The sequence below is a fragment of the Trichosurus vulpecula genome, chromosome 1, assembly GCF_011100635.1.
Source record: "Trichosurus vulpecula isolate mTriVul1 chromosome 1, mTriVul1.pri, whole genome shotgun sequence".
Classification (NCBI taxonomy): domain Eukaryota; kingdom Metazoa; phylum Chordata; class Mammalia; order Diprotodontia; family Phalangeridae; genus Trichosurus; species Trichosurus vulpecula.
The window spans coordinates 394,374,229-394,397,997 of NC_050573.1; the positions used below are offsets into that span (position 1 = coordinate 394,374,229).

At 40.9% G+C, this 23,769-nt stretch overlaps 1 protein-coding gene across 1 annotated transcript in view; it reads left to right on the plus strand.

The window, feature by feature from the left end:
* LOC118838913 (O-acyltransferase like protein) overlaps positions 1-23,769 on the plus strand; it is a 90,258-nt gene that overhangs the window by 16,881 nt on the left and 49,608 nt on the right. Inside the window, 2 exon segments of the mRNA XM_036746297.1 lie at positions 5,237-5,376; positions 15,294-15,372. Of these exon segments, the coding sequence (XP_036602192.1) occupies positions 5,237-5,376; positions 15,294-15,372 (219 nt within the window).

Below are 23,769 nucleotides of genomic sequence, written 5' to 3' on the forward strand. Positions count from 1 at the left end.
CCCTGTGGTACTCAGAATTACACTTGGCAAACCCTCAAAAAACCCAAAACAACCCAACAGCCTATAATAAGCCATGCACTTTAAACAGGAAATGGGGCTTCATGATTCAGGGACAACAACACAGAATTTGGAATTGGTAGACCTGTTTTGAATTCCAGCTCTGCTTACCTCTGGGGACCTAGAAAAGTCACTTTGAATTTCAGAAAGATCTTCTTCATCTGTAAACTGAAGGGATTGCATTAGAGTGAAGGCGTCAAATGTGCTGCCGGGAAAACTCCCAAAATGCAGCCCAAACCAGATTAAAATGTAATCAGAAAATGTTTAACAAAATAAATAAAAACACAGTAGAATAGATATTGATAATTTGTGGTTTTTTAAGTCAATATGTAAAGCCTGCAGAGATCCTTTCCACTAACTAAATGATCTCTGAGGTTGCTTCCAATTCTGAATTCCAGGCTCTTCCAGGTGGGGAATAAGAATCATTGGAGGGGCAGCTAGGTGGTGCAGCGAATAGAGCACTGGCCCTGGAGTCAGGAGGACCTGAGTTCAAATCCAGCCTCAGACACTTAACACTTACTAGCTGTGTGACCTTGGGCAAGTCACTTAACCCTGATTGCCTCAGCTCCCCCCACCAAAAACAAACAAAAAAACCAAGAATCATTGGAGACTGAGACCTAGGTTCAAATTCGACCTCAGACCCTTCCTGAGTCAGCTTGATGGTACAGTAGATAGGGCACTAGGCCTAGGGGCAAGAAAACCTGAGTTCAAGTCTGGCCTCAGATACTTGCTAGCTGTGTGACTACGGGCAAACCATTTTACTTCTGTTTGCCTCCGTTTTCTCAACAGTTAAATGAGGATAATAATAGAACCTAACTTGCAGATTTGTTGTGAAGATGCCATAATATTTATAAAGCATTTATCACAGTGTGTGGCACATGGTAGGTGCTATTTAATGCTTATTCCCGTCCCTTCCTAGCTCTACTTGACCGCCCCCCTTTTTTAATCCTCTCTGGACTTAATTTCCTCTCTACAAAATGAGGCAGTTGGACTCAAGGACCCCTAAGGATCCTTCTGATTATAAGTTTATGCTCTGATGGGTCACAGTGCTGGGACATGGCCATGTTTTTTCATGGGATTTGAATGTGGGTATTCAACTGAACCTTTCTGCAAAGTTCAGCCTAGTAGCTAGACCGAGGGTACGTGTGAATGGCTGAGCTGGCTCCTAGTCGAAGATTTCTGAGTCCAGAGGCCAAAGTTTGTGGGGGAGGATGGGGTGGGCAGTTCTTCCCATCTTATGATAACAACCCGGAACAGTACAAACCTATTTCCAAAAGGCCAATGTTAACTCACGCCCACTGGCTGTTTTCCTCCACCCTGAACAACAGAGCTAGCCAAAAGAAGAGGAGTCTGTTGGCACCAGATTTGGTTACCAGACCTGACCAAGGTCTGTGACAATACTCTCCAAATGGTGGCTCATAGGGCTTGAAAAACAAAACAAAACAAAAACCTCCCACCATCAGTAGCAAATATCTTAAGTCACTTCAAGGTGATTTCCTATGAAAAGAAAAGATTCCATTTAACTTTTAAGAGAGAGTTCTAGAAGTTTAGTTATGAGGATGCAACTATAACAGCCTGACCCAGTAGAAAGGATACTAAATTTAGAGTCACTTGTTACCTATGTGACTTTGGATAAGTTATTTTGCCACTCTGGGCCTCAGATTCTTCATCTGTAAGATATGGGGGGTTTCCTCAGTGGTTTCTGAGGTTCCTTCCAGCTTTAAGCCTAGGATTCTATGATGCTGTGAAAATATGATTTAGTGCCCAAAGTTTAAGTGGTGAAATATCATGTGAGATGTTTTATAACTAATTACTTAGGCTTTTGTGCTTTGATTAGTTTAAAGGCTTAACATTTTTTATTTCTCTGACTCAGTTGAATCATAGAAAAAAGAGTCCGAAGTTTATGAAATAGCACAATATCTCCCTAGATTTACTGTGGCTCCAGATATTTCATAGATTAGAGCCTATTGATTAAGACTGCACTGAACCAGATGCCACAGACCTCCTTATCAGTCACTTGGAGTACAAACTTTGTTGTTTAGTTGTTTCAGTAGGGTCTGACTCTTTATGACCCCGTTTGGGGTTTTCTTGGTAAAGATACTGGAGTGGTTTGCCATCTCCTTTTCCAGCTCATTTTACAGATGAAGAAACCGGGTTAAGTGATTTGCTCAGGGTCACACAGCAAGTAAGTGTCTGAGGCTGGATTTGAACTCAGGTTTTCTTGACTCCAGGCCTGGCGCTCTATCCATGGTACCATCAAGCTTCTTGCACAAGCTTTTAGGATTATAGATTAGAGCTGGAAATACCTTACAGGTTATGTAATCTTTCCCTTCTTGTTTCATAGATGAGGAAATCTAGGTCTAGAGAAGGTAAAGGACTTGACCAAATTCACACAGGCAATAAATACCTAAACCGAGATTTGAACTGAAGTCTTCTGACTCCAAATCCAGAAGCCTTTCCCAATGTACTCCTCTCTGTCACTTCATCTAAATTAGTGACACTGGAGAATCATGGCCAATTAGAGACAGTAGAGGCTGTAATCCAAATACCACCTCTCATTTGTCAGATGAAGAAATGGCCCATGGAAGAAGTCTATGGCTCCATTGTGGTTGAGCTGGGATTAGAACTCACACCTCTCGATTTCTGGTTCTTAAGACTCTTTGTACCATACAAAACTGGGTCACAATACAATCTGGAGGAAATATGTGATGGCTATTAGAAGAGCCTCCCATGAAAACTCAGTCTTTTCCTAAAGCGATTCTACATTTAACATGGTATTGTGGAAGTTTGGTGGCACAGTGGATAGAGTACTTGTGTCAAATTGCTACCTCTTGTCAATTCCCCCGTGATAGCAAACATCTCTTTAACAGAAAGGCCTCATTTTTATGGGATTGACCGGTATTAGGATAATGAAATAGATTTGAGAAGTTTCATTAAATAGCTTACATTTATATTTACAAAATGCATCCCTCTCAACAACCCTGTAAATTGGAGAGCACAAGTATGATGATCCCAGTTTTGCAGACGAAAAAACAGAGGCTCAGGAAGTCAAGTGCCCACGGCCACACAACTTTTCACTTTTAATCTTTGGAAAGTAAAATGTTTACATGAGCTCTTAGTGTACTAGAACTTATTGCAAATTGGCTAAAGCTTAGGAATTTCCCCAGTTGTGTTATTTGTTGACCATTTTCTTAATACAGAGCATCGGATAACAACAACCAACACAAAAAGTCCTAGATGGGTCACTTAACCATACAGATCTGAACTCAGACACTTACTAACTGTGTGGCCTTGGGCAAGTTAACATACCCTGTTTACCTTGGTTTCCTCATTTGTAAAATTTGCTGGAGAGGGAAATGGCAAACTCCAATTGTGGTTGTTCCTTTGCTAGGAGGAACAATGACATTACAGGGTGATGTCTTGACTCCTGTGTGAGTTGGATTTAAGTGAGGCAGAATTGCACAAAGTCGTTAGCCTCATTCTTTCTTTCAAAGTCATTCAAGTCCGGTGGCAAGACTAAAGTTAAGATGACTGGCGAAAGCCTGAGATGCAGTGGATGACCTTGGCGTCTTTGATGTCTGACCAGACTGTAAGTGCTCTACAGCATCTGCTTCGGCCACCTTCATGGCTGTTGGAACCAAAATGTTCTCACCTGCCCAGCCTGCCAGGAGAAGTCTTCACAAGCTTAGGGTAGACACCCCCTTCAACTTGCCGAAGGGTTTGAGGCCTGTCAGTTAGCCTCAACCTGGTTTAGCCTGTCTGCCAAGACGATTTACTGGAGTGGTTACTGGGGTGTGGCTGCTGTGCATGCTACAGCTTCTTGGAGCCACAGGTGAGAGGTGAGTGCCAGGTGGACACCAAAGATGGATGAGCAGCTCTGAAAAGGGCTCAGCGTCCTCACACCAGAGGTGCTAGGCCTCTTTGAACACCCCATGTACTCTCAGTACAAGAACACTTCAAATGAGGTCATGAAGAGTTGGACGTGACTGAAAAAAACCACTGAATAACTTCTAGTTTCTTGCTACAGCAAAAAAAAAAAAAAAGAAGTATTGTTGTGCTAGCTAATATCGTTGCCAAGAATACCCTAAAAGGGGTCACGGAGAGTCGGGCATAACTTAAAACAACTGACCAACAACCACAAAAGGCAGAGTGGAAGTAGGACTAGATTGAATTCCCGGAGTTTGGGGCCTCCTCCTTACACTAGATGAGTCATTCAACCACACAAGGAAGCAGCCAGGTAGTTCCATAGGCAGCTAGTAGCTAGAGCACTGGAGACAGAAAGACCTGAGTTCAAATTTAGCCTGTGACGCTTTTTGGCTGTGTCACTAAGCAAGTCACTTAACCACTGTCTGCCTCATTTTTCTCCTCTGTAAAACAGGGATAATCATAACCTCTACCTCATAGAGTTGTTGTGAGGATCAAATGAGATAGTATTTGTAAAGTACTTTGTAAACCTTAAAGCAATACAGAAATGTTAGCTATCACTATTATTGTTATCGTTACCTGTTGGACAAGTAGTTCAACTAGGTAGTTCCTAAAAGTCCATTTAAGCATACATATTAGCCTTTTTCTTTTTAAAGTCTGATTTAGTCTATAGATTTTCATTTCCCGTAATGTTAACAAAAATTAAAGTGGGAAACTACTTGTTATTAAAAAAATACCAGTTGGGAATCGGGAATCTATCGATTTCTCTCTCTCACTCTCTCTCTCTCTCTCTCTCTCTCTCTCTCTCTCTCTCTCTCTCTCTCTCTCTCTCTCTCTCTCTCTCTCTTCCTCTCTGTCTGTCTTTCTATCTGTCTATCTATCTGTTTATCTCTCTATTATCTGTCTATCTGTCTGTCTGTCTGTCTGCCTGCCTGTCTGCCTGCCTGTCTGTCTATTTGTCTATCTGTGTCTGTCTGCCTGTCTATCTGCCTATCTATCTCTCTATCTATCTATCCATCCATCTGTCTATCTGTCTATCTATCTATCTATCTATCTATCTATCTATCTATCTATCTATCTAATTTATTTATTCTCCACTGAGGAAAATGGAGGCTATCTGTACAAAATAGTATGTGTCCTTTCCTGGTCAGACAAGGTTCCTGAGCTGAAGAAGGACAGATCAGCTGCCCCTCCAGAGGTCTGAGATTCCCACATGCAGCCTTTTCACGTGAGAGCTTGTGTTCTCAATCCTCAGTGTATGATGCCACTGGGAAGCTGAGTAGCAACATTCTGAATGGGAATGTGGACGTACTGGGATCTTACAGTGAATGCTTCTCTGTCACATCTCCTAGGGAGCACTTTCATGGGTGATACTGCAAGCTTCAGAGACAGCAGGTTGGTTACTCCATTTATTTCTCTGTGTGTAGTCTTGGAACATAATTGTAATTCATTGCCATCCCATTGGTTCCTTCTTCTATGAAAATCAACCTCTTTCAAAAGCCTTTCATTCCCTAACATGTGTTTAAGAATAATTCCTTGGGATTATGTAGAGTTCTTCACAAAGGACAAAAAGCACTTTAAAATATATGATCTCCCTTTTGTTTGATTGTTATCTCTCTCAGCATTTAAAATTTTGGAAAGTGATTTGCCGTTGTTATCCAATTAAATACACACAAATGGTGGATGTAGAGTAGTAATCCCACTTCTCAAGCGAATAAATTGAGGCTTTTGAGGCATACCAGGGCTTCAATTAGAACTTGCATTTCTTAAAATGTTGTATCAAACTGGGGCCTCTTGTCAATTTCCCTGTAAAGCAAACATCTCTTTGACAGAAAGGCCTCATTTTATGGGACTGACCAGTGTTAGGATAATGAAATGGACTTGAGAAGTTTCATTAAATAACTTACATTTATATTTACAAAATGCATCCCTGTCAACAACTCTGTAAATTGGGTAGCACAAGTATGATCATCCCAATTTTGCAGATGAAAAAACTGAGGCTTGGGAAGTCAAGTGCCCATGGCCACACAACTTTTCACTTTTTTTTAATCCTTGCTTTAGCATTTAATTGAAACCTTTTAATACAAGTCCTGTGATTTCTACCTTTGTAACATCTCATACATGCTCCCTTCTCTCCTCTAACACTGACACCACTTTGGTGTGGCACCTCATGCCTAGATTATTGCACTAGCCTGCTGGTGGGTTGGCCTACCTCAAGCCTCCTGCCATTCCAATCCATCAGTTGTCAAACTGATTTTCCTAAAGCCCAGATCTGAACATGTCACTCCCTAGTCTTTTTTTTATATTAATTTTTTTTATTTTTAGTTTACAACACACGGTTCTACATAATTTTGAGATCCAGATTTTCTCCCCTCCCTCCCCCCTCCCTCCCCAAGATGGCATGGAATCTCATATAACTACCACTTCTAGGGTTGTATCCCAAAGAAATCACACAAGCGGGAAAAGGACCCATATGTACAAGGATATTTATAGCGGCTCTTTTTGTAGTAGCCAAGAAGTGGAAATCAAAGGGATGCCCATCAATTGGGGAATGGCTGAACAAGCTGTGGTAATGAAAGTAATGGAATACTATTGTGCCATAAGAAATGGGGATGATACGGACTTCGTAACAATCTGTAAAAACCTACACGATATAATGCTGAGTGAGCGGAGCAGAGCCAGGAGAACATTGTACACAACCACAAATATATGGATTCTGTGAGGACCAACCCTGACATACTTCGCTCTTCTCAGCAACGCAAGGTGCAGGGACAACTCCAGGGGACTCACGATGGAGAATGCTATCTTCATCCAGAGAAAGAACTGTGAAGTTTGAATGCAGATTGAGGCACACTTCATGCTCGCCTTTTTTCTTCTCTTTTGTTTTTGTTTTTGGGTTTGTTTTTTTTGGTTCTGTCTCTTCTTTTTCATGATTCACCCCATTGGTCATAATTCTTTTCCACAACTTGACTAGTGTATAAATTAATTCAATGCGAAGTTATACATGGTAGTTATATGAGATTCCATCCCTAGTCTTTTTTTAAGTTTTATTTACTTTTTTGTTGTTTTTTCTTATGTATTAGTGATTTTATTTAATATTTTAGTTTTCAACATTGATTTCCACAAGATTTTGAGTTACAAATTTTCTCCCCATTTCTACCCTCCCCCCATTCCAAGATGGCATATATTCTGATTGCCCTGTTCCCCAGGCAGCCCTCCCTTCTGTCACCCACTCCCCCATCCCCTTTCCCCTTACTTTCTTGTAGGGAAGCATAGAAATGCCCCATTCCATATATATCTTGTTTCCCAGCTGCATGCAAAAACAACTTTTTTTAAAAAAATTTTTGAGCATCTGCTTTTAAAACTTTGAGTTCCAAATTCTCTCCCCTCTTCCCTTACCACCCACGGTCCCTAGGAAGGCAAGCAATTCAACATAGATCATACATGTATCATTATGTAAAATACTTCCACAACACTCATGTTGTGAAAGGCTAACTATTTTTCCTTCCATCCTATCCTGTCCCCCTTTATTCAATTTTCTCCCTTGACCCTGTCCCTTTTCAAATGTGTTTGCTTTTGCTTACCTCTTCCCCCATTGGCCCTCCCATCTATCATCCCCCCTTTTTTATCCCCTTTCCCTTACTTTCCTGTGGAGTAAGATACCCAATTGAGTGTGTATGTTATTCCCTCCTCAAGTCAAATCCGATAAGAGCAAGATTCACTCATTCCCCCTCACCTGTCCCATCTTCCCTTCCAACAGAACTGCTTTTTCTTGACACTTTTATGTGAGATAATTTACCCCATTCTATCTCTCCCTTTCTACCTCTCTCAATATATTCCTCTCTCACCCCTTGAATTTATTTCATTTTTTTAGATATCATCCCTTCATATTCAACTCATCCTGTGCCCTTTGTCTATATTCCCTTCAACTCCCCTAATACTGAGAAAGGTCTCATGAATTACAAACATCATCTTTCCATGTAGGAATGTAAATGAAACAATTCAACTTTAGTAAGTCCCTTATGATTTCTCTTTCTTGTTTACCTTTTCATGCTTCTCTTGATTCTTGTATTTGAAAGTCAAATTTTCTATTCAGCTCTGGTCTTTTCACTGAGAAAGCTTGAAAGTCCTCTATTTTATTGAAAATTCATATTTTGCCTTGGAGCATGATATTCAGTTTGGCTGGGTAGGTGATTCTTGGTTTTAATCCTAGCTCCTTTGACCTCTGGAATATCATATTCCAAGCCCTTTGATCCCTTAATGTAGAAGCTGCTAGATCTTGTGTTATCCTGATTGTGTTTCCACAATATTCAAATTGTTTCTTTCTGGCTGCTTGCAATATTTTCCCCTTGGCCTGGAAACTCTGGAATTTGGGGACAGTATTCCTAGGAGTTTTCTTTTTGGGATCTTTTTCAAGAGACAATCATTGGATTCTTTCAATTTCTATTTTACCCTCGGGTTCTAGAATATCAGGGCAGTTTCCTTGATAATTTCTTGAAAGATGATATCTAGTCTCTTTTTTTGATCATGGCTTTCAGGTAGTCCAATAATTTTTAAATTATCTCTCCTGGATCTGTTCTCCAGGTCAGTGGTTTTTCCAATGAGATATTTCACATTGTCTTCCATTTTTTCATTCCTTTGGTTCTGTTTCATACTATCTTGATTTTTCATAAAATCACTAGCTTCCACTTGCTCCAATCTAATTTTTAAGGTGGTATTTTCTTCAGTGGTCTTTTGGACCTCCTTTTCCATTTGGCTAATTCTGCCTTTCAAGGCATTCTTCTCCTCACTGGCTTTTTGGAGCTTTTTTGACATTTGGGTTATTCCATTCTTTAAGGTGTTATTTTCTTCAGTATTTTTGGGTCTCCTTTAGCAAATCATTGACTTGTTTTTCATGGTTTTCTTGCATCACCCTCATTTCTCTTCCCAGTTTTCCCTCTCCTTCTCTTACTTGCTTTTCCAAATCCTTTTTGAGCTCTTCCATGGCCTGAGCCCAATTCATACTTTTCTTGGAGGCTTTTGATGTAGGCTCTTTGACTTTGTTGACTTCTTCTGGCTGTATGTTTTGGTCTTCTTTGTCACCAAAAAAGAAATCTAGAGTTTGAGCTTGAGTCTGTGTTCATTTTCGTTGCCTGTTCATGTTCCCAGCCAACTACTTGACCCTTGAGCTTTTTGTCAGGATATGACTGCTTGTAGAGTAGAGAGTACTTTGTCCCAAGCTTTAGGGTCCAAGCACTGCTGTTTTCAGAGCTACTTCTACTCCACCATCACCCCAGGCTCTGTCACAGCAGTACTCCTCCTCCCCCCAAGAACCACCAACCAGGACCGCAATACAGATCCAAGCAGGGCACAGCAAGAGAATCTGTCTTTGTGCCCACAAAGTGCTCCTTGTACTCCCACTCTGATCCACTGCTGTATTCCTCCCACCATGTGAGCCAGGGACTCGGGAAGCAGCTGATGGTGGTGCTCTGGAAGCAGCCTCAGAAGCTTCCTGCTGCTGCTACCACCAGTGCTGCACCACTTCCTCCACCCCCAGAGCTGGCAGCCAGACTACTCTGAACTTGATCCCGCAGTTTCCCCCTAACCTGCTCTTTGGTGTTTGTGGCTTGAGAAGTCTGGTACCTGTCACAGCTCACTGTTTCATGGCCCCAAGGCCTGTTCCAGCTGGCTGATTCCAGGTCTGGTCTGTCCCAGCGGGCCCACACTAGGCTGCCCTCAGCTCTCAGCACCAAGCGATAGACCCTTCCCAGTGACCATCCAGGATCTCCTGTGCTGGAGACCTGTTTCCCTCTGCTATTTCATGGTTTCTGCAGCTCTAGAATTTGTTCAGAGCCATTTTTACAGGTGTTTGGAGGGATTTGGGGGAGACCTTAAGCAAGTCCCTGCTTTCCAGCCACCATCTTGGCTCCACCCCCCAACTTTTCACTTTTAATCTATGTTTGGAAAAAAAATGCCTAGATATGCTTCTAATGTATTAGAACTTTTTGCAAATTGGCTAAACCTTAGGAATTTCCCCAGTTGTGTTATTTGTGGACCATTTTCTTAATGCAGAGCATCAAATAACAACAGTAACCAAAAAAAGCCCTATTTAAGATCAGTGTCATAGACTTATACCCAAAAAGACCTTTGGAGTTTCTCTCCACTCCACTTCTATTTTACAGCTGATGAAGCTGGGGCCCGGAGGGGTCAATTAGATTAGCCTAAGGTCACACAAGTAGTGAGTAGCAGGGAGGTATTTGAACCCATACGTTCAGACTCCTGCTGAGCCATCGCCAGTCATCTTGACTTATATCTTGCCACTGAACTCTGATGACTCTGGAGGAGACAGTGAGGCTGATGACTGCGAAGCTCTGCCTAACTTAAATCCAATTCACCGGAAAGTCAAGACATCACCCTAGTGATAGCATTGGTCCTCTTGGAGAACAAAGAACAAACAAGACTCCTAGTGGCAGCTAGGTAGCACAGTGCATAGAGTACCAGGCCTGGACCCAGGAAGATTCATCTTCATGAGTTCAAATCTGGCCTCAGACACTTACTAGCTTTGCAACCTTGAGCAAGTCACTTAATCCTGTTTGCCTCAGTTTCCTCATCTGTAAGATGAGCTAGAGAAGGAGATGGCAAAACTCTTAAGTATCTTTGCTCCAGAAAACTCCAAATGGAGTTACAAAGGGTTGGACATGACTGAAATGAGTGAACAACAGCAACAAATTCAGATTCCAAATCACTACATGAAGTTCTACTTCCATAAACAATACAGACTTTGGAATGTTCCTCCTAACAAGCCACAAGAGATCAAGACCCTTCAGAACTACCTTACTGGGCCACATGACTTATAGGACCTGTGGTCTCACCTGTAAGATCTTGTGTCCACAGTTGGAGTTTACAAAGATTTGGGAGAATTAATTCCTCAGCTGTAAGAGTCTCAGCTCTGTGTGAGGATAAAGGTTCTTGCAAGTGAATCAGCCACCAAATTCCCCACCCCAATCTCTCTTTAGTCACAGGGAGATGGGAGAATGAAAAATATGGCCAGTATTCCAATTTTTCTTTTCTAGCCAACATAAAATTTGAATGAACTTTCCTGAGCCATAAAGATTAATCACGATTTACCCACCACTGAAGTGGCTCTTTGAGAATCTCTGCAACCCTTCCAAACCCATACTAGGCCTCTATGCTTCCAGGGACTATGTTAACACCACAAGCTAAATGTAGAGAAATGGGCAGCCCAAGGTTGCTGAGGACTGTGGAAATCGTCATATAAACATACGTTCCCCACTTTTTCTGGGTCTTCAGCTTTTTCCCCTTTTGGCTTTTGGAGATTCTGAAGTAAAAATTGGATTTCCCAATACCAACAATTCCTTTCCTGGAAAAGAGGGTAAGAAGCACAAAGCTAGGGCTGATGTGGAAGAGTGGACTCACAAATACAATAACATGATTGGGATAGTTTATAGTAAGATGAAATGGAAAAAACCAACATTGGATTTGGTATCAGAGGAAGCGATTTTTGAATCCCAGCTCTACTTATTTCACTACCTAAGTGATCTTGAGCAAGTCTTCTATCTTCCCTGGGCTGCGGTTTCCTCATCAGAATGGGAGTGCTGTATCAGATGATCTTCAAAGCCCCTTCCATTTCTAAATCTGTGATCAGTAATGATAAAATACAAAGGACTTTTCTATTTTCAAATCACATAACTTCATTTCTGCTTTGATAAGCCATAGAAGGTTTACTTTCTCTTTAGGCTAAAAAAAAAATTTAACATTACAAATGGCTAAAAGAAAGTCACATTTCTTGGGATCCAAATATTAAATAAAAATAACAATAAGAAAAGTGGGCTTTTCAACATATGCCACACCCCAGTGCTATCAAACTGATTCATATTATTGAAGAGAAGGGGCAAAGAAGACTATCCTCATCACTTTGTTTGTAGCTGAGGCCCTGTTGGACTATGGTGATGACAATGATGATTTATTGTTTTTAATCAGTGCATACAAACTTCTTTTCTGATATTTTTGAAACAGATTAATAAGTCTGAATCCAAAGCAAAATGGTGGTCACAAATTCTGGGTTTGACAAAAACACGCCTGAAGTTTTAATTTGTTGTGTTATATTTTCCTCCTCAGGAATGACATTCCATTTATTAGTCTAGGATGTTAATAAAACCTGTGGTTGATACATTTTTTTTTACTATCATTAAATTGCTGATACAAAATATGGAAAGTAGTTACCTCACAGTCATCTGTATTAATGGAGAAAGTCACAGGCACAGTTCCTCCCAAACCAAAAGACAACAACAAAAAAATTCATGCTTTTGCCAAGGGTCTTTTGCTTCTATTTAAACATAGAGGTACCTGATATTTCAGAACACTGCAGATTAAATGGTGAAGTTACACTGTAAAGACCTGATTCAGGGGGAATCAGAAAACATGTTTAGCCTTCCACCTCTAACCCTGTGTCCTTTATCTCTTAGCATAATTCCCATTAGTCCACTATCCCACTACTTCCCATTCTGTACAGAGGATAGAAAGCATTGCCTAAAGAATGATGAACGTAGAGGTAAGTAAGAGCTTAGATTAGTTTTTTTTCCTATTCATACTTTGTAAGGTTAATGGGGAATAAGATCTCCCCCCACCCATCAGTAGGCCTCATGTGGAGCTCATTAAGGGAAGCTTGCTTGCTTATAGGAACACTTACACACCTTTCGCTAATTTCTAATTAGGTGCTGAGTCAGGAGGGTTCTGGCTCTGAGCCTATTAGCTGAAAGAGTATACATTCTGAGAGGTGAGCTTTTGCTTTGGGGGCTCGCTTATGAGAAAGATGTGATTCCCTGGTCAAGATTCTGAGTGGCTGTATGTTCAGAGCTCCCTGACTGCTCAGAGGTAAAGAGTCTCTTGATCTAGTGGTTAATGTAAAGTATACATAGCAATATGGCTTTGATTCAGGCAGTAGAGCCCTGTCTGTTGGTCTTTATTTCTCTTCTCCGTATTTTTTCTGTTTAATTAAAGAAGATCATTGACCCCTGAAACAGCTGTCTCTCCTACTAAAGCAGATAAAAGAACCTCTCCTAGCAGCCATCCTGGGTATGACAGTATAGTTGCCTTTATATACCTCTATAGGGATTAAATATTTTTAAGTATTTTGTTTTAAAAAAGTTTTCCTGACTTATATGAACTGATGCAGAGTGAAGTAAGCAGAACCAGAAAAATAATTTACACAGTGACTACAACAATGTGTGAGGTGTGTGTGTTTGTATGTGCTGCCCACACAGGTTATGTGTGTGCCCATGTGTCCATCTATATGTGTCTCACAGGGAGGCATGAATGTTATCCCTAGTCTCCAGGAAATTGGGGACACTCTGCTTGCCTCAGAGGGAGGTAACAAATAGAATTCTATCTACCTGTCCCTCCCTCAATACAGTGTCCCAAAAGTCTTAGTGTGGCTTTAGGAATATTGCTTTCAGGATCAATGACAAAATGCTCTGTTTGGCATTCAAAGCTCTTCACAAACCAGCCCTTTCTTACCTATTCAGTCTTCTTATACCTTGCTCCCCAACACATATTCTTCATTTCAATGACAATGGCCTCCTGTCTGTTCCTTGAGCAGGAAACTCTGTGAGTGACTCTGGGCATTTTCTCTGGTTGTCCCCTATGCTTGAAATGCTCTCTCACCTTTACTCCTCCTTCTCTGGCTTCCTTTAAATGCCAACAAACATCCCACCTTCTCAAAGAAGCCTTCTCCAACTCCTCTGTTAATTACTTCCTATTTCTCCTATATAAAGCTCTTTTTGTACATGTGTTTGTAAGTTCCTTGAGGGTGGAGATTGTCTTTTGCCTCTTTTTGTATCTCCAGTGCTTGGCATAGTGCCTGGCATATAGTAGGTACTTGATAAATGTTGATTTATTGATTTATAGTTTAAAACCTACACTAAGACTTTTGGGTCACTCTGTATTGTCTTGGGAAAAGAATTTTTAGGTTCAAGCTCCCTCCTGATTACTATCCCTCAACAAGGAAAGAGTACCCAAACTATATATCTAAGGCTTGGCTCCCTTCCCACCAAATTCTACTTACACAATGACCACACATAGTGAATAGCAAATAAACCCATTTATCCATGCTGATAGCAAAGAAAAGAATTAGACAATTTATGTAGGTGAGAGTGTACTAGAGTCACAGGGGTGAGGAACCTGCGGCCTTGAGGCTGCATGTGGCCCTCTAGGTCCTCAAGTGCAGCCTTTTGACTGAATCCAAACTCAGGCTGCACTTGAGAACCTAGAGGGCCACATATGGCCTCGAGGCCGCAGGTTCCCCACCCCTGTGACAATACACAGGGTGAAAACCCTCCCACTGTATGTAAAATATCTCAGCTCAAAAGTGAGAGGTTCAGGTCTTATGTAAGAGGAAATTGCCCAAAGTCTCTATTGTGGTAAGCTGGGGATAGGGACATGATCAAAGAGCTGGCTCTTCCACATGTTGGCTTCTTTCCAGAGCCTTTCTTTCCCTTCAGAACTCTATCCCAAAAGAGAATCTGGATTTGCTTGTTTTCTCTTTTGCTGCTGAAAGCCAGAAGACCAACAAACCTCATTTATCTCAACCTTTCACCAACTCTATTCCTCAAACCAGCATGAGGAATTGAGCAATCAATCTCTACCAATAATCAGAGTCTTATGCAAATGGATACGAGCAAAGGGTTACAGATGTAAACAGAAAAACATGCCGCCGCCACCACCAAGGAAACTAAATGCTCTGTGATTCTATTGACCAAGATTGGGCCCAGGGAAGAGTTGATAAAATTTACCTCCCCCTTCTTCAAAGAGGTGGGGAAAAATGGATGTAGAATATTTTGTGTACTATCATATTTGGCTAATGTGTTGGTTGGTTTTGCTGAGTTGCTTTTTAAAATCTTTTAAATCTTTGTTATGAGAGGCAGTTTGCTGGATAGGAAAGGGAGAAGTGTATATTTGCAAATGGATATGATATAAAAATAAAAGCTATCATTACAAATAAATGTAAAAAAAGGAGTGGGGGTGGGACTGGGGGGCTTTTCATCCAGGCCTTACTAGACTTCAGGCTATATAGAGGAGCAAGGTAATGATGACAGCTGAAAAAAGCAGATTAAGTGAGAAAATCAACAAAAAATAGTTGAGAACAAGATCTACTATCTGTCAGATAATTGAGAGCTGGATGTATTGAGATTATCCAGTCTTGAAGGAATTTATCCAACCTGAGTTATAGTTGATGAGCTCTATAGCATTACTAAGAAAATATCGCATATGTCCTTGTGATCATTTGGACTCAAAGTTTTCAACATGTTTCCTAGGATGGAACTGGCTACAGTACTGGCTTATGTGTTCCTGACTCCTGCACTGAAGAGGATGTAGCTTTGATGACACAATTAGGTAAGATAAAAATACATACTGATTTACAGGTGTTGGGGGTTCTGAGTATAAAATTTTATGCTCTTCAATTTCCTGGAGTGAAGAGAGACAATTTCTTCAGTAAATGAATTAGTCCTTCAGGAATTAAGTATTACAGAGCTATGTGGGTTGAGAAGGAAGGACAACAAGTAGGAGTCAGAAGATAATATTAATGTAGTAACTCACCTTTATAAAGAGCTTTTAGGGTTTCAAAGTGTTTCCCTCAAGACAACCTTGCAAGCTAGAGAGCTCCAAGTATTGCTATCCTCTTTTTATTGATAAAGAGACAGAGGGTCATTTGTTCAGTTTTTGTTTACTTTTAAAATTTAATGTAATTTTCTCCATTTTCATGGATTTATATTTTCTTATTCTCTTTTCTCTATTCCTCCCACCCCCTCTAGCCCTGCCCTGTAACTTCTCTAGTGAGGGAAAAAAGAAAACCAAAAACAAAACCTTTTTTAAAAACAAATATGCATACTGAAACAAAACAAATTACCATATTGCCCATGTCCAAAAATGTGCGTCTCATTCTACGCCCTGGGTCTATCACCTCTCTGTCAGCAAACTTCATCATGAGTCCTCTGGAATCATAGTTGATTGTTACAGTCATCAGAGTTCTTTAGTCATTCAAAATTGTTCCTATTTACACTATCATTGTTATAGTATGACCTATTTTCCTGGTTCTGCTCTCTTCACTCTACATCAGTTCAGACAAGTCTTCCCAGGTTTTTTTTTTTTTTGCAACTGTCCCCTTCATCATTTCTTACAGCACTGTAGTATTGCATTACATGCATATACCATGATTTGTTCAGCTGTTCCTCAATTAATGGATGCCTTCCCCCCTCCTTAGTTTTTAATTCTTTTCCATTATAAAAAGAGCTGCTATAAAAATGGGTACTTTTCCTCTTTCTTTGATCTCTATGAGATAGTAGTAGCTAGATTCAGTTTAGTAGCTTTGATAGGGGGGCATAGTTGCAAATTGCTTTCCAGAATGGCTGGACCATTTCACAGCTCTACCAACAGCATATTAGTGCGCTTATATTCCCACAGCCCCTTCAGAATTTGTCATTTTCCATTTTTGTCAATTTTGCCAATCTGAGAAGGAACCTCAGAGTTGTTTTAATTTGCATTTATCTAACTATTAGTGATTTGGAACATTTTTTTTCATTTGGCATTAGTTTGGATTTCTCCCCTTGAGAATTGCCTCTTCATATCCTTTGACCATTGATCAATTGGCAAATGGCTGCTATTCATACAAATTGTATCACAAAGCTTGTCATAAATCTGCTCTGTTCTAGTTGGGTTTGTCACCTCTCCCTTAGCTACTTTATTAGGTTGTCTATTTTTGACACATCATACTTTGAATATTTCTACGACACGGCTCAAATGGAAAAACTCCCCTTTCAGATAAGCACACACATAAATATACTCATGTGCAAATGGCCAGATGCCCATATTCACAACCTCTGAAGGCCATCCTAAACCACTAGGACTATGGGAAAGCACTGGAGTATAATGGTATCAGAGTGAAGACAGCTGCCTTCTAACCCTAAGCTGGGTTAGAAGCTAAGCTGGAGGTCTGGAGACAGTCACCAACATCAGCCTTTTTAGCTATTTAAACATGGGAGCTGGACACTCTAAGATCTCTTCCAGCCCCGTCACTTGGCTTAGCTCTGACTTTTACTGAGTAGAATAAATAAACCTCAGTCCAAACCAGAACTGGGCCCTTTAGGTTTGAACACAGGAGTTCCATGTTTTAACGCGTATGTATCAGTTACAAGAGTAATGGGGGAGGTCCAAACCCCAGGGATTGTTAAAGTAAGCTAATCTGTACTTTTCCTGGTAAAAACAAATGTGAATTTGTCAATATTAAGATCAGCAATTATTAGTGGCATTTTATCTGTACTTAGCATTTTTGTATGAGGCGACACCTCCTTAACCTTTGTTCATGAGAAAATTCATCCTTTCTTCTTCAGATTTTCCAAATCTGGCTGGTAGTAAGAATAGCCACATGATATGAACAAAGGCAAGTGTATATGTATATGTATATGTATATGTATATGTATATGTATATGTATATGTATATGTATATGTACGTATGCATATATATGTATATGTGTATATGTAAATTTCTTCCTTCCTTCCTCCCCCCCCCCTTTCTCTCTTTCTTTCACAAAACCTTCAACCCAGTTCACTCTGAAGCTCATAGATTGGAACACAATAGGTCTCTACCCAAGCTCCACTTAAGGGCTGTATTTTGGGCCCTCCTGGCTTAGAGTGAATGTCCTTGGTAACTGTTTCTCTTTGGAACAGCAACCCTGAGGGTCTTCCCCTCCCAGCTCAATTTTTTTTTCTTTTTTCTAATTAAAGGGGCCATTCTGTGACTCACTTCTTAAAGAGGCCTGTTCACTGAATGGGCATTACCTCACTCTAAGTGAGTACATGAAAAGGCCTAAAAGGACCAGGGTCTCCCATTTCCTCCTGGGCCATCTCCGGTCTTCCTGGTGAATATCAGGCCACTGGACCCAGATGGCTCTGGAGGAGAAAGTGAGGCTGGTGACCTTGCACAGCCCTCCCTCACTCAAATCAAAGTCAACTGCAAGTCATATCATCATTTCCCTGATGCCATGGTCCTCTTTGAAAACGAAGGACAAACACAATGTATATATATATGTATATATGCACACACACAAACACACACACACACACACACACACATCCCTTTAAATTGCGAAGTGCTCAAATATTATGTTATTTGATTGTCACTGCAACCCTGTGAGGGAGGGCTATATTACTTCTGTTACGGAGGGGAAACTGAGATTGAGTGACTTACCTAGAGTCACAAAAGTGTCAATTCAAATTCGATTCTCCTGACTCCAGGTCTACCACTATCTACTATAGCCACCTAGCTACTTTAAACAATAGTATCAGTTTGGAATTTATTAGTAACCCAGTATTGATATATATGGGATATTCCAAAAGTCTTAGGGAAATTATAAGCTTTAATGGCTTAAAACTGTAATAAGATACCTTGGGACACCCTGCAGATAATATGACTGACACATTTTGACCTATTTTGAAGAACAAAAAAGAAGGAAAAATAAAACAAAATAAATTAAAGATTATTTTTATTTTGAGTTTAATAACAGTAAAGAGATATAAACATACAAAACAAGGGGCAAAATCTTATGCAAAGCCCTTAACATTTAACATAAAAGAGCCAAAATAATAAATAATAGGCAAGGAAAATCCATTTGCTCAGTGTCCCTTTCCAGGCCATAGTATGATTTTGTCATAGTGTGATGATTATCCTTAGGTCGGGGGAAGAAAGGAAAACAATATAGTTACTATTTCAGCAGATTTGTCATTCATTTATTTGTGGAATTTAGATTTCTGCTGAGACATCTCTACTTCCTAAGCACAAAAACAGCTGATGGAAATGAATATGTCTCCTGGACCAGGAAATAGGCCTGCTTTGGGAAGGAGAGTGTTTGATTTTGCACACTGTTCTCTGACTTGCTTTGATTGCATGCAAAGAATTATGGTCAATGAACTCCCAATCATAAGCAGGTAACACTTAGCCTTGAATTTTGTTCAAAGCAGAGAAAATAGAAAATCAGCTTTTAAAGTCTTGGAGAATGCCATTCTAGTGAAGGCTGCTTCAAAAAGAAATGTGCAGAGGCTTCTGGGTCATGTGAGAAAAAAGATGAAAGATATTATCTCCGAACTGCTTAAACCTCTCAAAAATAGAAGTTATATGCCAAAGATAAACAACTAGGATACCCAGAATCCAAAAGAAAGTTTAAAGGGCAGCTAGGTGGCACAGTGAATAGAGCATTAGCCCTGGAGTCAGGAGGACCTGAGTTCAAATTTGACCTCAGACACTTGACACTTACTAGTTGTGTGACCTTGGACAAATCACTTAACCCCAAATGTTTTGCCTTCCCCCCTCCGAAAAAACCCAAACAAACCTCAGCTCACTGATATTCACTGACCCTGGGCTCACTGAGAACCCCTCCCCAACCTCCCATGCTGCTGGGAGTGAGGCTGTACTGTCAGGCCTAAGGACATGACACAGGCTTATATCAGAACCCACTCCTATGTCCCAATTCCCCCCCCTCTCTTTCCAGTGCTGTGGACAAACTGGCCCCAAAGTGTAGAAATCTGCTTGGGCCTGGACAGTCAGCTTAGTTACCACCCTTCAGAAACAAAAGGCTGCAGGTTCGAGGATTGGCAGGATGGGGCTGCCTGAAAGCACCAGCGGTGCAAAGCTCTGAATTGCCAATGCTGGGGGAAGAGCCTCTGAACTACCTTTGCTGGGCCAGAGAACCAAAGAACAGAGGGAATGGGACAAGTCACCAGGACAGGATACTGGGCATGTAGGGGGCTGTGCAATGCTCCATGAAGCCTGAGGGAAGGAGCACAGTATCCAGCTGAGGTGAGCCATGGTGAACCATGAATTGTCTAGTATGGGAGAAGGCTGAGATGCTCTGAGATTCTGCTCCCAAGGAAATCACAATCTGAGGGGAGGGAGTCAGGAAGTGAGTGACGAGGAAAATTCAGGGGTGGTGGGGAGAGACTGAGAGTACCAAAGATTTCAGGAAGAAGAAAACTCAAAGACTTTGAACATAAACAGATAAATCAACAAAGGGGCAAGAAGGTGTATATAACATGAACTGCTCTGAATTTACAAAGAAGATCTAGTGACTTACTAACTGACAATCCCATTTGCCATTTCATGTTAGCCTTTGGGAGAAACTGTGTACCACCTATTTTCTCACTAGCCTTTAAAAAGGATAACTTTCATTCATTTAAATTATGAATTTTCATTCAGTCTCTGCTGCCTATTAATGCCATATCTCCCCCATTCTCAAAAAACTTTCACTTGATCCTATCACCTCTTCAAGCTATTGACTTCTCTTTCTCCAGCCAAATTCCTAGAAAAAGCTTTCCAAAATCACTGTTTCAACTTTCTCTTCTCTGATTTACTTCCCAACTCCTTGCTATACTGCTTCTGACCTTATTACTCAACTGAAACTCCCCAAAGTTATTAATAAGTTCTTAATTGCTAAATCCTCAATCTTCATCCTTTTGACCTTTTCCTCAGTTTTTAACCTCTGACTGTCTGAATCTGTTGACACTGTTGAATACCTTCTCCTCCTACACACCTGCTCCACTCAATGCATTTTGTAACATTGCCTCCTTGGTTCTCCTCCAACCTGGATATAATCAAAGACTCCGTCTTGGTATAATCCAATACCCCAGTCAGTACTTTTTATCTCAGTCTAACTTTGTTGGTTCACCATCCATGTCATGTCTGTAACTGGGTATAATCAAAGACTCTGTCTTGGTATAATCCAGTACCCCAGTCAGTACTTTCTCCCAGAGATGTTTACACTTTAGCTCATTAGGTCTCTCGATTTTATGTATAGTAGTATTTTTTGGCTAAGGAGTCTTAAAAAAATGTCAAAGAATGTCACCACAACAAGTTACATTTATATGTAAATTTACATAGAGACCTAGTAACAAAGTGCTTTACATAATGATCTCATTTAGCAGATACTTTACTTGCTGTCTAGTTCAGTTCAGCAAGAAAGTAATCACCTAGAGTGTTAATTAAGACCTAGAAAAAGCAAAAGGTGGTTTGCAAAAAGGCAAATTCAGGCTTGAAGCAAGGAAAGCCTACCTACCAATGTGTCATCCAGAAGTAGAAGTTACTGGTGAGGACAATAGTGGATTCTCTCTCCTTGGAGGTCTCTTAGCCAAGATGGAACAGCCACTTGTTGGGAATGATGTGGTGGGGATTTTTGCTCAGATGAGGATAGAGATGGCCTCTGAAATTCCATCCAATTCTGAGATTTGGTGGTTACATAATTCTGTAACCTTAGTAACATTCAAATTTTCTTATCAGTTGTATAGTTCTCTAATACAATGCCTTTGTTTAAAGATAAGAAGGCTGAAGGTCAGAGGTGAAGTGATTTGTTCAAGGTCACACAGCCAATAGGTGACTGACCTATAACTCTACTAGGTAATGCTATCTCTAGGTACAAATGCCTTGCATGGAACTTAGGAGAATAGAAAAAAAGTGTAAGAGTGCATTCTCTACCCTCCAAGCAATTCTAATCTATTTAGTGGGACAAAACCTATACATAAGAGAATAATTCGAGGCTTTAAGAGCTCAGAGAAGGGTAAGATACCTTATGGGAGCTGGATTACCTGAAGTTTGGGTATTGGGGGATGTCAGTTCTCTATTCCCTCCCTGTTCTCTTATCGTAAGTCATTGGGAATCAGGGGCAATGGAGGTCATTTGGTCCTGCATTTTTATGAACAAAGCCCAGAGCACTGTAGTTACATGATTTACCTCACCTTAGGCAGTGAATGGCAGAGCTAGGACTAGCATCCAGGTCTCCTTATTCCAAACTTGGGCTTTTTCCACTAAGCCACATTCCCTCTTTTTAGGGGGGATGTGGGAAGAAGGCAATGAGGGTTAAGTGACTTGCCCAGGGTCAACACAGCTAGTAAGTGTCTAAGGCTGGATTTGAACTTAGGTCCTCCTGACTCCAGGGCCAGTGCTCTATCCACTGCACCACCTACCTACCCCCACATTCCTTCTTAACAAGTAGGACTTATATGGGTGGAGAAGAAGGGAATGGCCTTCTACGTTGGAATAATAGCATGACTAAAGATAAAGAGGCAGGAAGAAACATAGCAGTTCAGACTGGCCTCCCTGGAGTGGTGATCTTCTGGTGAAAAATGGCAGATGAGATTAGATATGAATAACAGGACTGTATTTTGTTGGGCAACTGAATGAATTAAAATCCATATGATACAAACCAGGGAAAACCAATCCTCTTTGCTCCTAGGTTTTCCCTACTGAGAGACCCTGTTGGATTGCGTTTCTCCACCCAGCATTGTCAGGCAGGGATAGTGGACAGTGAGACGTAGCTCACATGCTATATGCATCTTGGAGTGCTCTGGGATCTCTGGAAAGAACACGCAGAGAGAGCTGGGTACCAAACAGGACTGGCCAGCTTCAGACTCTTTCTCCACAAAAGACCTCTTGAGTAGGATAGGATCTAAGGAAGATCTGGTTCTATCCAAATTCCACTGGATTCTCTCAGAGGGTTTTGGAACTGTCAGATGTGATTTCTAATCTAGTTTGTCCTCTTTCACCTCGATCCCAGAGGTCTCTAGATTCTTAGAATCACCCTGAACCTATCAGGTACAGTAGTTAGCAGAGGCCAAAGCAGGCTCCTTAGGTCTAGAGCAAACCTCATCTGAGCCCTTTGGTGTGGCTTCAAAAGCTCTCTAAGCTGTTCCGGATTTCTTCATTTCTTTTGTAGATGCTCAGTGGCTTATGAATGATACTTGCTGTCTGAGTCATAAGCATACACGGTCATACTGCTTAGTACTGTTGGGAAATTCCTTGGTGAAGTCATTTTGCAATGACCCAGCCTGGAATTTTCTTAGGAATAAGGACAAAGAGTATCATTTGTCTTCCTTGTGGGTGGGGTTGCTGAGTTTCAGAAATTAAATGCTTTGATTAAGTCCATCCAACTCAACAGCAGTAGAGGGCAGGTCCAGAAACCAGGGCTCCCATCTCCTACTCCCTGGGAAATCATGCTTCAGATTTTGGCCTTAAGAGAACTACCTTCAAATTATTGCCAACTCTGTAGGAGGCTAGATCCTGGGATAATTGAGATAACCTGTGTTGTAACTTGTTCTGGCATCTGGCTGTGATGCTAATGAGAGTAGGGGTATCAGTTATATGCAGAGAGGCTTTCAAATTAAAACGGAATGATGGCTTTTCAAGCTGCTATTAACTTGTACTCTTTGGAAACTGAGGACTTGAGCATGAGGGAAATGTTATACTTTCTGAAATCTTGGAATATAATGGAAATCTAATCTGGGCCCACAGAGGTGCTCTTTGTTCGTTAATTTGATACCGTGGTTTTGCAGTCATCGTAGTTTTTTGGTCTGGATCTGTGATTTCATCAAAGGGTAATGTGGTTAAAGAGACAGCCTCGGAGTCAGAATGACCTGAGTTCATGTTATGCCTATAACACATGCTGACTGTGTGACCCTGGGAAAGTCAATTAACCTCTCAGTGCCCTCCAAATACTTCCCTAAGACTATAAATTACAGGCAAGATCAAGTGGAAGAAGTTTTCACACCAGTGATTACATAACATAGAGTCCTTAACAAGGATTTAAACTTTTTTCCCATCAAAAGACAGCATAGCACAGCAGGTAGAAGACCAGCCTCAGAGTCCAGAAGAGCTGGGTTCAAGTCTAGCCTCTGACACAAGTGGTTGTTGTGACACCAGGCTTCTGTGGTGTAGGCATCTCTCTAAGAAGATAAACAAAAGAGAAAGTGTGG